Raw genomic sequence first — 14,590 nt, forward strand, 5'->3', positions numbered from 1 at the left:
GTGTGTAGTTGAGTCCAGGTGAGCTCGTTGCTCCGCCCACAGATCAGCAGAGGCATCAGACTGTCTGCACAAATCAAAGTGTTTGAGTTTTTTCCAGACTGACTTTGGAAAGTTTGCACAGCAAAAAAAAAGAAATGCATTTTTTTTGCAAATCAGATACAAGTTGATTCCAGTTTGGTTTGATTCCAGTTGGATTTCAGTGTAACAACAACAACAACAACAACAACAACAACAACAACAACAAAACCTTCAGACTTTGTGTCAGATTGACAAGTTAAAGGAGAAATCTGTAATATATTTACTGCAAATTATCATAAAATGGTCATGAGAACAACAGTACAGCTGTGGTGTCTACCTCTCAAATTTCCACTTCAGGCCACAATAACAAGTTAATTTGAATTCAAATTAATGCCGAATTTTGGGCCAAATGAGTTAGTGTCTGTTTATGAGTCGTAAGAAATCATTAATAACCTCGTAGAAGACGTAGGTGTTTGTAACGGTTAAACTGAGCAAAATGTTAATGGAGTTTGGCCACAGTGAGGCAGACAGGCTTTTGTTTTGTTTTTACATGAACAGAAAACTTATAGTGGAGGACTTGTTACTAGTTATTGTCTGTTTCTGATGCTGTGTTCCTGCAGTGTTCCTGCAGTGTTCCTGCAGTGTTCCTGCAGAGCTTCAGTCTGTAGAAGGGACGGGGAGGAACAACTCACTTCAGCTATAGATCGTATCTCGAAAAAGACTTGAACCTATTTAATGTAGTTGCTTCGTATTGCTCACCTGTTCCTAATAAAGTGGTAACTGAGTTGAATATTGTCTCATGCTGATGTCACGGTGTTTAAAGTCAAACATAAGATGCTTATTTTGTTCTAATCACTCAGAACTGTCTGTGGCTCCATTAATAAAATGGCTAAACGTTTAAACTTCAGATTTTGTTCTTAAACAGAAAACAAGATGAAAAGTTCTGAAAGAGAAAAGAATTGAACTGAATCGATGGATTTGGATCATTAGCCGTGTTTCCATCACATTTTTGGCTTTAGAAAAGTCAATGGACATGAAAAAATAACAAAAAACTTTCTCAATTTTGTAAAAACATTCACTGACTTTGAGTTCCAGCTCTTAATGGGAGACAGAAACAGTTTTTCTGATGTAGTGAACATTTAACTCACATGACTGATCAGCTGTTTCTGCTCTGAGAGAAGAAGAAGAAGAAGAAAAAGTTGTTTCTGCTGTCATGAATGTGGCTAATATGAAATATAATGTGTGTGATGCACCAGTTGGTCTTTTCTGTTCAGTCTGTCTTAGTTAACCGCAGCCTTTAGACTGGACTTAAGGTCGGTTGCAACAACCAAACTTCAGTCTGATTTTTCTGATGTTTTTGATCGCCAAGGCAACTGACTTTGGTTCTCCTTCTTCTCTGTTTATTAATGAACTAAACTAGTTGATGGAAACTCGCCTAATTCTCTTTTTTTGCATTTCAAAATTTGTCTTCAGTTTTGCTGATAACAGGCGTCGGTGGTCACTTCCTGTCCAGGTGACAGGTGTGTGTTTGAGGACAAACGTTCTGTCAGCTGATTGGTTCTGTACCTGATGTACTAAAAACTAAACCAACTGCTAACTAACTAAAAACAGAATAATATGATTTACTTCCTTTGTTTTGATCAGTGTTCGAAGGCTCGAGCTGTCAGGAAACGTTCATCCGTTTGTTGACAGCTGATTGTGAAGCATGATGGGAAACCAGAGACGACAGACGGCAGATTTGTGAAATTTCACAGAAAACAAGAACAAACATTGTGCGAGGCGTCGGCAGACAGACGGGAGCAGCAGCTTCACTGTGGACGTGTGTCTGTGATCATCAGTGTTTTGTATCGATGTGAAACATCTTGTTTTTTTTAGGCAAAATAAATGTTCAGTGAAACTGTCGAACTTTGAAAATGTTTTATTTTTAAAATGAATAAAATCATCTGTGGACGTGTAGATTTAGGTTTTAGGACAGTTTGAATTATATTAAAACATATTTTATACGTTCTTCATATGTTCTGTGTAAAAATCTTACATTTTAAATTAACTAGAAACTAAAGGTGTCAGTCTGTGAACACAGAGGCAGAAAATAGACAGAAACTCATTACTTCTTATACAACGTCATTATTTCAAGTACAAACTGTCAAACTGACTCAGTCCTTTTTACGATGATCTCATTATTTATGTCATTATTTTGAGATACTAAGTAATTATTTGAGAAACTGAGTAATAATTGAGATTCTGAATCATTATTTTTAGACACTACATCATTAATTTGAAATATTGTAAAGTAAAAGAGATACGACATCATTATTCTGATTACTGGTTTGTACTCAGGTGCAGTACTTGAGTAAATGTACCTTCTCGTCATGCTGGTGTGTTTGTGTTGTGAATATTTTGGCAGTCGGCTCAGACAGGACTTCACAGTATTGATTGTTTACTCGCGGTGTGTATTGATTTGTTCACTTCCTGTTTCAGGAGGCGTTCAGTGACCTTAAAGGCCCGTGTGTTGATAAACAAAGAAAACTTGTCATCTGTGCGTTTAGAATCAATAGATCACAACAACCATTATGATAAACAAGCTGTGGACAGAACAAAACAAACAAACAAACAAACAAACGTCAAGTTCTCACTACTCATCATAATTATTAAAAATAATTTGAATATTCGGTTTTACAGTCTAACAGATACTTTGACATTTTAAACAGATTTTGTTGCTAAAATTTTATTTACTGTAACTAAGATTGTGCTTATTAATGAATGCATGACTTTAACTTGTAATGTAGTATTTTTACAGTGTAGTACTGAAACAAGGAATACACTATGTATGTAGAGCTGCAACATTACTCAAATAACTGATTATTAATCAACTATCAAATTTATTGCAAACTTTTTATAATCAATTAATAATTGAGTCATTTTTAAATTGAAAAAAAGTCTAAATTCTCTGATTTCAGCTTCTTAAATGTGAATATTTTCTGTTTTTTTTCTCCTCTCTGACAGTAAACTGAAGATCTTTGAGTTGTGGACAAAACAAGACATTTGAGGACGTCATCTTGGACTTTGAGAGACATTTTGTAATATTTTATGGATCAAACAAATAATCAATTAAGAGACAAAATGATCAAAATATTAATTTATAATGGAAATAATTAATAATTTAAGCACAAAATAAAGCAATAATGATCGAGGAATTATATAATTATATATATAAATTGTGCAAATCTTTTACACATCATCAGCCTGTGTGTGTGTGTGTGTGTCTGTGTGTGTGTGTGTGTGTTGCAGTCCTCTGCTGTGGCTGCAGGGGGCAGCAGTGACTCACTCACCTGAGCAGCATCTCAGCAGAAGAACAAACCCAAACTGTTCTCCTGAGTTCTGTGTTGCATTCCAAATTTATTGTTGCATCATCGTACATAAAACACCTGATAGAAATGTAAGAACACCTGTAAAGCACGAGATCAGTGTAAACAACAGTAGAACGATATCGTATAGAAAGCCACACTCGTACATTCAGTCGTGCATAAAAGAGATGAACAATAACACTGTAAACATGTTCACGTGAGACGTACCTGAACGCCTCATGAGACGCACTTGAACGCCTCATCAGGTCTCACTTCAACACTTTGAGTTAGAAAACAGGCAGGGGGAATATAGAGATATAAAGAAGTATATCAACATATTGCATCATGCAACAACAAGGAAGAACCACTTGTATTAATTCATCATCATCATTATCATCATCATCATCATCGTCATGGCAACAACAGGATGCAGTTTGTTTGTTTTTTCACAGTTGTATTAAGGAGTGCAATAAAGATGTCATCCGTGCGTTACAGAGCAAATATCAGAGAAATGACATGAAGGAAGTTCAGATTATTTCAGGGTTTGACCGAAACGTACGGAAGCCGAGAACGCCATGCTCGCAACTGTTAATGTTAACGTGTCACAAGAAAATGTAGTTTTCTTGAGATACTGAAATAATGAACTCGGGATCTGGAGATAACAGAATTAAAAGAAAAACTCTTCCTGTCAAAATGAAACGAGATGATGCAGATTTTAAATGGAAGCTGCTGATGGTTTTTATTTTCTGTAGATGTTTTTAAGCCCTCAGATGTTTGGTATGTGATTGTCCAATAATAGCTTAGCAACCGCAGCTAAGCACAGCAGTGTGGAGTTTTTTAGACTTTAAAAACAAACAAACAAAACTCAATATAAGTTTAAAGGATGCATCAAACAGTGAGGTTGTTTGTTCTAATGTAACTTGTAGTCATTAGCATATCCAGCTAGCTAGTTTACTATCAACAGTAACAACCAATATTGATGGAAAAACACATCAAATGGCACCTGTGTACAACATGTTAGCTTTAGCCTCAGTCTTTTAGTATGACCTGAGACATATTAGCTTTTCAGTTGCATACAGACAGGAGCCTGTTAGCTTAAGCCTGAATCTGTTAGTATAATACTAAGACCAGTGACTTAGCTTAGCTTCAATCTCCTTCTGTTAGCATGATATCACAACCTGGGACCTGTTAGCTTTAGTCTGTTAGTGTGACATCATGACCTGGGACCTGTTAGCTTTAGTCTGTTAGCATGATATCACAACCTGGGACCTGTTAGCTCTAGTCTGTTAGCATGACATCATGACCTGGGACCTGTTAGCTTTAGTCTGTTAGCGTGACATCATGACCTGGGACCTGTTAGCTTTAGTCTGTTAGCATGACATCATGACCTGGGACCTGTTAGCTTTAGTCTGTTAGCATGACATCATGACCTGGGACCTGTTAGCTTTAGCGTCAGTCCTTCAGCTTTATGTCATGTCATTATGTCATGTAGGCTACGTAACCATATGAAGTGCAATATTTTTTTTACGTTAGCTGAACTAGCTAGCAAAGGACAGTTGCTAATGACTGCTAGTAAAACAAATATTCTCTTGCTAGAAACAAAAATCTTCTTTTGTCCACATCTGTCTGAGATTAAGTTATTTTTGTTTCAAATATCAGTGTGGATTTTGGTGTTAAATTTGTCACCTTTATAGTTGTGAACGTTCTCAGAGCAGGAACAGAACGGGGCGGGTCTTAGAGAACGTTCAACGTTTATAAGTTCACTATATTCTTGTCAGGATATTTCACTGACTGAAATACTTCATATAAAAAAAAGAAGATTTTAAAGCTGCAGGAATAAATAAATTTGCACACATCTGCAGCTTTTCCTGCCTGTTTTTTTTTTTTTTTTTTTTAATAACTGTCAGTGTTGGCAGATTTGACCTAATCAAAGCCCTGAACTGTCCAATCATCATTATATTTTAATATTGCCTTGAGTCTCATTGTTATGCAGCTGAATATCAGAAGAAGAAAAATAAAACTCTCCATCCAGGGACGCACCTCCGGACTTCACATATCACAGTTTTACACCTCTGTTATCAGCAGGTACTGTTGGTTTGAAGTATTTCTGAAGTCATGAATTCTTGTCTGTGAAAATGCTGTTTTTTTAAAAAAAAAATCATAAATGACGTATTTCATATAAATAAATAAATCCTTAAAGAATACATTTTCACTAAAAATAGTAATCAGTGTTAGTGTTTCTCTTGATAAGACATGACTTGTTTTGAATGAGTCTTCATATATTATGTATTCAAGTTCTCTGTCTTTATAGACAGAAAAAACTGCAGTTCTGAGTGGAACATGCAGGAACAAGCAGCATCATGACAGCAAAGATATAACGTAGAAATTTCTCCTTTTTAGAGGCAGATTTTTCTTCAATCAAGAGCACAGAACAAACAAATATCTGTGCTGCAGGAGAGAAACAAACATGCAGTTTAATGTCACCGAGTGCAGCTGTGGTTCTAATGAACATGTGGAATATTGAGTGTATCGGTGGAACCCTGCTGAGGATGAAACCTGGTTCTGAGTGTGATGTTGATGGAACCACCGAGGTTCTTCTTCTGGATGATCAGTAATGAAGGCACACCACCACCACCAGCCGTCACCGTGGCTCTTATTATAATACACCGCTGCCCCCTGTGGTGAAGTCGTCCCGTAAAGAACCCAGAAGAACCCCCCCCCCCCACCCCCCCAGCTGCCGTCTGCACGTGCTCAGGATGCCGCCGCTGCTGTGGGGGGTTTAGTCGTGGCTGAGGGTTCGAGGCAGCTCATTGGTCAGGATGTGCCAGCGCTCCACCCTCGTGCCTTTGTTCTTCAGGCAGTCCATCCAGTGACGGAGGGCGTCGCCCTGAGAGTGACAGCTGAGACAGACGCCACCTGGACAGGAAACAGGAAACGGACGCTGATGTAAAAGAGTTAAACACACACTCTACTAATTAATTATTACTTACAGTTTAGTATTTAAGAATTTTATTCCTCGTTTAAATTATTTAGAGTATTTTTTTATAGTTTTATTTACTGTTATTTTATTGTTTCCTGTGGAAATGACCGATCTGTTTATTTCTGAACGGTTCTACATCAGGTACGTGAACAAGAGGCAGGTTCCATGTTGGTGGACCTTCTAAGGTTGCTAACATGAGCCCACACAGGGAGTTCTACAAAGAACCCCTTTATTTTCCAATGGTTTCATCTAGAACCCACTGAGGGGCTTCTTCTATTTTATATTTCAAGAGTTTCATTTAGAACCTGCAGAAAAAAAAAATTGTATGCTAAAAGTTCATGTAGAACTCACTGAGGGGTTTATACCAAGAACCCTTTTATTCTCCAGTGCTTTCATCTAGAACCCTCTGAGGGCGTTCTACCAGGAGCACTTTTATATTTCACCATTACACTTTGTATTGTGTAAGGGTTCCACCCAGAACCCTCTATGAGGGTTCTATCCAGAATGTTTCCACTTTCTAAAGTTGCAAACAGGAACCCACACAAGGGTTTCATCTAGAACTCACTGACAGGGTTCTATCGAGAACCCTTCTACACTGAAAGGGTTTCTTGTAGAACTTTAGGGGGATGTAAAAGTATACTTTAGAAGGCTTAACCTCGTCTTCCAAAAGTTCTGAGGAAGATAAGAAGGGTTCTTTGGATGAAAAGGTTCTTGATGAAACTCCTGGTCTTACAGAGTTCCCTTGAGGAACCCTTTCTTCAAAAAAGGACTCTTTTTCAGAACCTCAGCCCTGTAGGAAGAACCCTTCTGGAACCCTTACTGTGTTTTTTTCCTGTTGGTCCCTGGAGATCTCTAGTGTTCTCAGAGTGTTCTCTGACGTGGTCACAGAACGCTGCTGTAAACTGCAGCTGTCTGATGTTCTGTTCGTATCGTGCAGTAAAACCTGCAGTGGTTGAACGTTGTGTTGGTTCTTCAGCTTCGGGACAAACAGCAGTAAACCAAACACGGTGCTCAAGATTCAGGTCTAATTAAGTCGTCCTCTTGAGATGAATAATCGGCCACCAGCAGCGCTCTGAGTTTCCATAATTAACCAGAATATTAATATAATGATACACAGAAGCTGTTGATGTAAAACGGAGGGGAGTCTGATCAGTGACACAGATGGTAAGAATGAAAAAAATCCATCAATAATCATAAACATACACGCTGAACAGCTTTGCCAACACTAATTAGCAGCTTGTGTTAAATTCATTAATATTTACAGACGACGATCCTGTCAAACCGTTTCACTTCATTTTGTGACTCAACCGTGAAACATATTTCTGAGAGTTTTACAAAAAGGCCAGCAGCTGTTCAGAGGATGTTTCTGAGCCTCTGAGAGGATCAGAGTCTCACCGATGAAATCATTGGAGCGTCCCAGGTCGTAGTCCCACACCGTCACCTCCAGCGTCTTGTTGGTCAGCTCCGACAGAGAGATCTCGTAGAAGAACTCCTGCAGAGAGCAAAGCACACGCTGAGATTTCAATCACAAGACAGGTCAGTGAGCTCCGGCAGGGAAAAATACTACTTCATTCTGAGGATTTTCAACTGGAAGTCTGGTGATATTCTCTAGTTTTCTTGAAAATATTAATATTAAACAATGAGGATGCAGAGTATGCACTGCACTCCAACAGGTGCTGGACTGAGGTTTGCTGCAACATTTGGAAAAGTAAACCAGATTTAAACTTTGTCTAAAAATCCTCTGAGTGAAATACTGGCAGAGATGTAGCAAATGAAAGATTTACCTTCAACAGTTTGCTGAGGCTAAATGCGCTCCTCACGGAAGAATCCATCCAAAATCTCACACCAAGTAAGTGAGAACTTTGTTTTTTAATACTAATTACTAATTCTGAGTGATTATTAGACCAACTGTTTCTCAATTAACCGTGTACAAACCAAGCCCTCTGCTGGAGTCGCAGCAGCCTCTGAACGCCAACAGAATATGACAAATGACGAATGATGAAAACGCCAAATAACTTGTTTTAACAGATTTCTTTTGTTTATAATATGAAGAATTTATCCAAAGCACTTCTGAGTGAAATACTGGCAAAGATGGCAACTGACTGATTTACATTCAACAGTCTGCTGTGGCTAAATGCGCCTCTCACTGCAAAAAGACACCAAAAGTTCCTGTCCAGAATCTCACACCAAGTGAGTGAGAGCTTTAGTAGAGCTTTACTTTTTAAAATTCCGACTGATTTTTAAATTTATTGAGTTGACTGTTTGTAATATAACAATGTGCACGGTGCAAGCCTTCTGCAGCACTTACCAGTAGCCTCTGAACGCCAAAAGAATATAAAATCAGTCTCCGCTCAATAGAATCAATTTGAAAACACCAAATAAATAGTTTTAGCAGATTCCATTTGTTCATAACATAAAGAATTGTAAAATATCACTTCCATGAGGCTGTTACTATATGTATGTGTACTATGTACTACTATAAACTTTCCTATTCATCCTGTAGCGGAGCAGCATGCACAGTTTATATTGTTATAATGTTGATTAATGTTGAAACGGCGTTCTTCTGCCTCAATAATAATTAATACCACCAGATAATACACTGAAGCAGTCAGGACTGGAAACAACAAAAGTTAGTTAAATATCTGCCTGCAATATTTGGCTCAAAAGTGTTTTGAGCCAAAATTATACCTTAAAAACAAGTGCATTTCACGGGATGGTGAGCTTCTGTTCCCACGTTAGAAAATACCTAATTTTCGGTTAAAATAATTATCCCTGCTCTTCACCGCATCACATCATCTAACATTACAGCAGCAGACATTTTTTTCCCCCATCAACCCAAGGCTATATGGATAATTTAGAATTCTATTATAATTCAAAATACAGTCAAATCAAATGTCTTTAAACTAATAAAATATACATTAATTAGTGAAAAATGTCTCCTAAAAACCACAAATCTGTTTGTACGGGTGGTTCTATCATCAGGCCCAGTGTTTTAAAACTTTTTCCCCAACATATGCATATCAGTTTTCACATGAGCATTTTACAAGGTTTCAAACAGTGACAGGAAGTGCAGGAGAAGATCTGATGAAACACTGGAGGCATTTCAGGTGTTCAGAAACGCAAGAAGAAACAGTGCAGAGGGTTTTTTTCTTTGCACTCAGAGCAGAGCTGCAGTCAGAGGCAGACGAGACCAGATTAAACAATATCTGTAGAAGACAGACTGAGTAGGATCTCATTAAGGCCCAGATCAGACAGAGAGCAGTTTTTGCAGTGAGAGGCGTCTTTTCCCAGCTGCCCTGTAGGCGTTTCAGACCCTTTAAACTCTCTGAATGCCTCCAGTTAAAAACTTTTTAACTCAAAGCAGGATAACGCTCCAACAGCACCCCAATGTCACCTTCTCACAGGGTCACGCCCCTCAGTCCACCTGAGCGGCAAAACATCCTGAAACATGGCTGCCTTTAGTCGGGAAACTGAGAGTAAAAAAGTCAACATTTGGCCAGAATCAGGTTTATTTTGATGTTGGGGAAATACACGAAGCACAGAAGGAAAACAAAAGTCGTTACAACGTTACTGCAAAGTGAATTTGTTGGTGAAATGAAAGTGACGAGGATATTCCAGGATATTCTGGTCGGATGTGGACAGGTCTGTACACGTAGTTTTATTTTATGATGAAATGTTCACATGCAGCAGCGTTGAGGATGTGCGATGTGCTGCATGATTGTTACATGGAATATAAATGAAAGATGCTAAATATTTAATTCTTAAGAAACATTAGTCAATTCTAGTGATGTAAAATACCAAAAACTCACAGCACGATAAATCCGCCAATAAAAAGTCCATGATATGATATTTATCACAATATTAAAAAATAAAGAAAAATCACAACTATAGAATTTGTCTCTTTTCAATTTTTTTTCTCCTTTTAACAAGGGAGGTTCTATATTAATCATTAATGACTTAATCACCTTCATGAATTCAACCAATAAAAAAAGGTGTTCACTGATAATTAATTCATATTAGTATCAGTAATTGTTCTTCATTTGACATTATTTTGTCGGCAACGACACTTAAACTTCAACCTAAAATGAAAAACAAAGAGAAAAAGCAACAACATCCATCTTTTTAAAAAATCATCCTTAACCATGAAGTTCAATTCATGATGTCTGTTGTTTTATTTGATCGTCTCACATCTGAACTTTGTCCACTAAAACAAAACGACATGAAACGTCCCGTGGCCCCTAAAATGAAAAGGTTCCTGGTTCTCACCTCGTTGAATTCAGGGTTGAGCGTCTTTTTCATCACTGCTGTTTTGTGTTTGGATTTCTTCTGTATGTCGGGCTTCAGGTATCTGAGACAGGAAGAAGAGAAAACCCACATCAGTTTGTTCTGTTTGTCGTCATTTACAGTAGAGACGATTCAGCTGCAGTGTCTCTGTGCAGCTCAGTCAAATAACACTCACTCATAGTTTGAGCTCATGAAGTGACGTTCACAAATGATTTCCTGCAGCTGTATATCACTTTTTGTCTGCATGTGCAAAAAAAAGAATCATGGACATACAAAAGACTGACTGTGTCAAAAAGTTTTGCAGCTGTAGAAATATTCTGTGCATCTTTCAAAAAAATGTGAGCACATATCATTTAGACATCCAAAACAAGTAACTATAGAAATATTTTGTTCATTTGTGAAAAAGTGTGTACTTATGCACAGATATGTAGTTTGCACAGGAATGTTGCATATTTGTCATAAAAACATTTTATATTCAAAAACGTTTTTACACATGCAGAAAATATATAATATTTCTACAGCTGCAAAACATAAATTTTCATGTGTGCAAGACATTTTAAGAAATTTGCTTTTCCTTGAACTTGTTTATTATTATCAGGTAATATAACAAGTTGTCATAATTTCAGTTTTCACTGCAGCTTTAAAACTCATCAGAAGTGCAGAATGGACACATTTTCATCTTGTTGGATATCAGAGATCATCATGAAGTCAGATTTTTAAAGATATATTGAGCCGTTTTAAAGAGATGGACTGTCTGAGTGTCGCAGCCTGCTGACACTCTGCAGTCATTTCTAAACTGTTCATCCGTCACTTCTTGTTCTGGTTCAGACTCAGTTTGTATTCCGACGGCGTGTGACAGAAAACTCTCCTCCGCTTCAAAGCGAGTGTCCCTCGAGTGCCGCAGGAAACAAGAGCGAACAGAAAGGCTTGAAATCCTCGACTCTGGCCCTCTGAGTGTTTCCTCCTGACAGACTCACACTGTTTCCTTTTCCTCTCTGATTATCCTTCCTGCTGGAAAACAGATGGGCCTTCTTTAACAACAATTGCATCATTGATAGCAAATTTAATAAGATGGAAAAACTCCAGCTTTTATTTGTCTCATTAGTGCTGAGGTCCAGTGTTCAGTCCTGAGTGAGATCCAGGAGGACTTCAGGTCTGGACTGTTCGTCCCACAGTGAGTCAACAGGCTGTAAAGAGGATTTCTTGATGAGGTTTTTATCTTCAACACAGATAAATACACAAAACTACACTCATGCAGTGAATCTACGTGGACAGAACTGACTGTTTACTTGGTTTCATTTGAATTTATCGGAGGACTGGACAACATCATTTTGACTAAACTCTTGATTTGGGGGCGTGTCCACAGCTACTATTGATTATTGTTAATGCTTGATCAATTGCACACATACTATAAATCCCTGATCAGTTTTGTTAGTTGTAGTTGTGTTGTTCACTTCATACTGTGTCAGACGTTTTTATCTCTCTATGCTTGTTAATAAAGATGTAACAATATATCAAATATGAAAAACCTGTGATATTAACAGTTCATTAAAAGTCTGCTGTGTGTTTTTTGTTTTGCGTTTGAAGATGCATTATTCAAACATTTACTGCCAAAGACAGTTCAGGACAAAGTCTTGCACAGGTAAATGCACACATGCTGTTTTAAAATTTTATTGTGGATATTTAGATTCTCTTGTTTTTGACACATTTATTTTTTTGTGATGTATCTTGCTACTCTCTCTGTATGACCCCTTGCAGCTGTTTACTTTATCATGCATTGTATTGATGAGTCAGTTGCGTTTCCCTGCGTGCGTTAATGAATTAATATTTATGCAGCAAAACTGTAATAAACTGATCTGGTAGAAACTGGAAAGCACAGAGAAAATAGCATTAAATAATCAGTTGTGCTGCTGTTCCTCGTGCACAAACGCACACAGTGTCTCTGTTACTGGGGAGACGCAGATGATTTCCCGTCTCCCAGTAATGTTATTTTTTACTACCACCGGACTGTAACATGTCAGATAATGCACTGATTCTGGACTTTTCCACGAGCGTGTGTCAGCATTCTTACATTTTGACGTAGGGGTCGGAGAATCCGTTGACGTCCATGGCTGCCAGGTGGGCGCAGCGCTTCACGCCAACACAGAGACCTCCGCCGCGACGTCCTTCACTTCCTCCTCCTCCCTCTGTGTCTTTGTCGTCCAAACCAGATGGAGGCAGAAACTGCAGCGAGAGAAGAAGACGACCTCTCTCCTCCAGGCTGTGCAGCTGCTCGTTCTCCCACTGTGGACAAAATCAGATTCATCTCATTAGTTCAGTCTGATCACTTTCTACTTTATGATATTCTGTTGTTTTCAATTAACCATCTTTTTAATCTCTTATTTTCATAAAAGCCCTACTAAGGATGGATTCACAAATTAGCTATCAAACGAGCCGTGAATGAATAAACCATGAATGAGTGACGTGAAAAACACCGGGAGCAGAGCAGAACACTTTTATTATCGTGGCTAAACTAACACAGCATTGAGCGCATCGCTCCAGAGATTCAAACCATAAAATAATAAAATGTCTCATTCTTTGATATCAGAGGTTTTCAGTTCGTTTGGTTTCCATTCGATGCTTTTCTCCCCTCTGGTTTGGGCTCAGTAATGATGGCAGGACATGATTGTCTCTGGTGTTTTCAGCTGCTTCAGGCACTTCAAATTGAAAATATTCCAGCATTTTACATCCAGTGATCAGTGTCACTCCCACAGGTGAGAACATCACAGACATCAAACCCACATCCTGCCGTGTTTCCACCGAGGATTCACACTGCCAGCAGGTTTCTCTGTGTGTGCACACACTCTCTGTGGGTGAGGCTCCACTGTCAGCGCTCTTTCTTCAGTCGGCTGCTAAAATCAATATCAAAAACCACATTTTAAAGAGTTTTTTTCCTCCACAAAAAGGCGAGGTCTTTACATAGTGATGCTGGAGGTCATGTCACACAGGTGGATCTCATCACATCATGTTACATCCTGTTAGAGAGGCAGATTAAACTGACTGATCAAAACCATCCTCTTCTTCTACATAAAGTGAGAGCACTTTACTGATCCCACAGCGGGAAATTCACTTTCTTATTAGATAAAGATGAAATAGAAGAAAATTCATATGTAAAAGAATTAAGAAATATAAAATATAAAGCGCTAAATTTCACAAAGCTACACTCTCAAGACTATATACACTTTATACACCTTTAACTTGTCGCATATGTGGAGATATTTGTATATACAGACAGATAAATATGGATAACTGGTGTGTTGCATTATAATTAAAAGGAAACAAATCATGTAAGTAGTGTTGCCTTGTAAAGGCAGATTGAACAGAGGCTGGTTGGACTGAACTGAATATTACAAACAAGTTAATTCAAAAACATAAAGTTTTTTATTTGGATCAAACTTCAGACTTAAAGTTTCGGCCTCCGAGGGGGCGTTCCCATACGGACGTGACGCCACGTGAAAACTATGAATTAGACAGTGAAGTGACGTGGTCAAAGCAAAACTGAGAAAACTGTTGCGGTCATGAAGAAGTTGGTCTGCAGGGTCTGTGCAGATACACACCATCACACACTGACACCGAGTCACAAGAGGTGATTAACACACATCATGCTTATATCTTTTTTAGGGAAATGTTTCATATTTTGCTCTTAAAAACCGAGCTGGAGGGAGAATATCTAATATCTAATATCTAACAGCAGCTGGTTCAGGAGCAGGAACAGGCTGTCAGCTGTGAGTCGTAGTCGTGACGGTGAGACACAGCAGAGACTTCAGACCTGAGTGCCAGTGAATCAGGTCTGTGATAGAAGACGGGGTCAAACTATTAAGAGCCACAAAAGCAATCAGCAAAGTCTTAAATTGAATTCTGAAATGAACAGGGAGCCGATGAAGAGGCCTGGACCGGGGTGCTGTGCTACACTGACTGCAGCTGG

General features: G+C 38.4%; 1 protein-coding gene across 2 annotated transcripts in view; it reads right to left on the reverse strand.

Moving 5' to 3' along the window:
- Positions 1-3,394: 3,394 nt before the first annotated feature.
- Positions 3,395-14,590, reverse strand: part of doc2a (double C2-like domains, alpha) — a 57,071-nt gene continuing 45,875 nt past the window's right edge. The window contains exons 8-12 of one of the 2 annotated variants that reach the window (XM_084744815.1): positions 12,698-12,909; positions 10,609-10,690; positions 7,738-7,834; positions 4,751-6,278; positions 3,395-4,540 (exon numbers count right to left, since the gene is read on the reverse strand). In XM_084744815.1, the coding sequence (XP_084600941.1) occupies positions 6,142-6,278; positions 7,738-7,834; positions 10,609-10,690; positions 12,698-12,909 (528 nt within the window). In that variant the 3' untranslated portion in view covers positions 3,395-4,540; positions 4,751-6,141. Of the gene's footprint in view, positions 4,541-4,750; positions 6,279-7,737; positions 7,835-10,608; positions 10,691-11,403; positions 11,638-12,697; positions 12,910-14,590 lie in introns of those variants that run through there. The other variant, XM_084744816.1, reaches the window with a different exon arrangement.

Source organism: Lutjanus erythropterus, chromosome 19 (assembly GCF_056507025.1).
Source record: "Lutjanus erythropterus isolate fLutEry1 chromosome 19, fLutEry1.hap2, whole genome shotgun sequence".
Classification (NCBI taxonomy): domain Eukaryota; kingdom Metazoa; phylum Chordata; class Actinopteri; order Lutjaniformes; family Lutjanidae; genus Lutjanus; species Lutjanus erythropterus.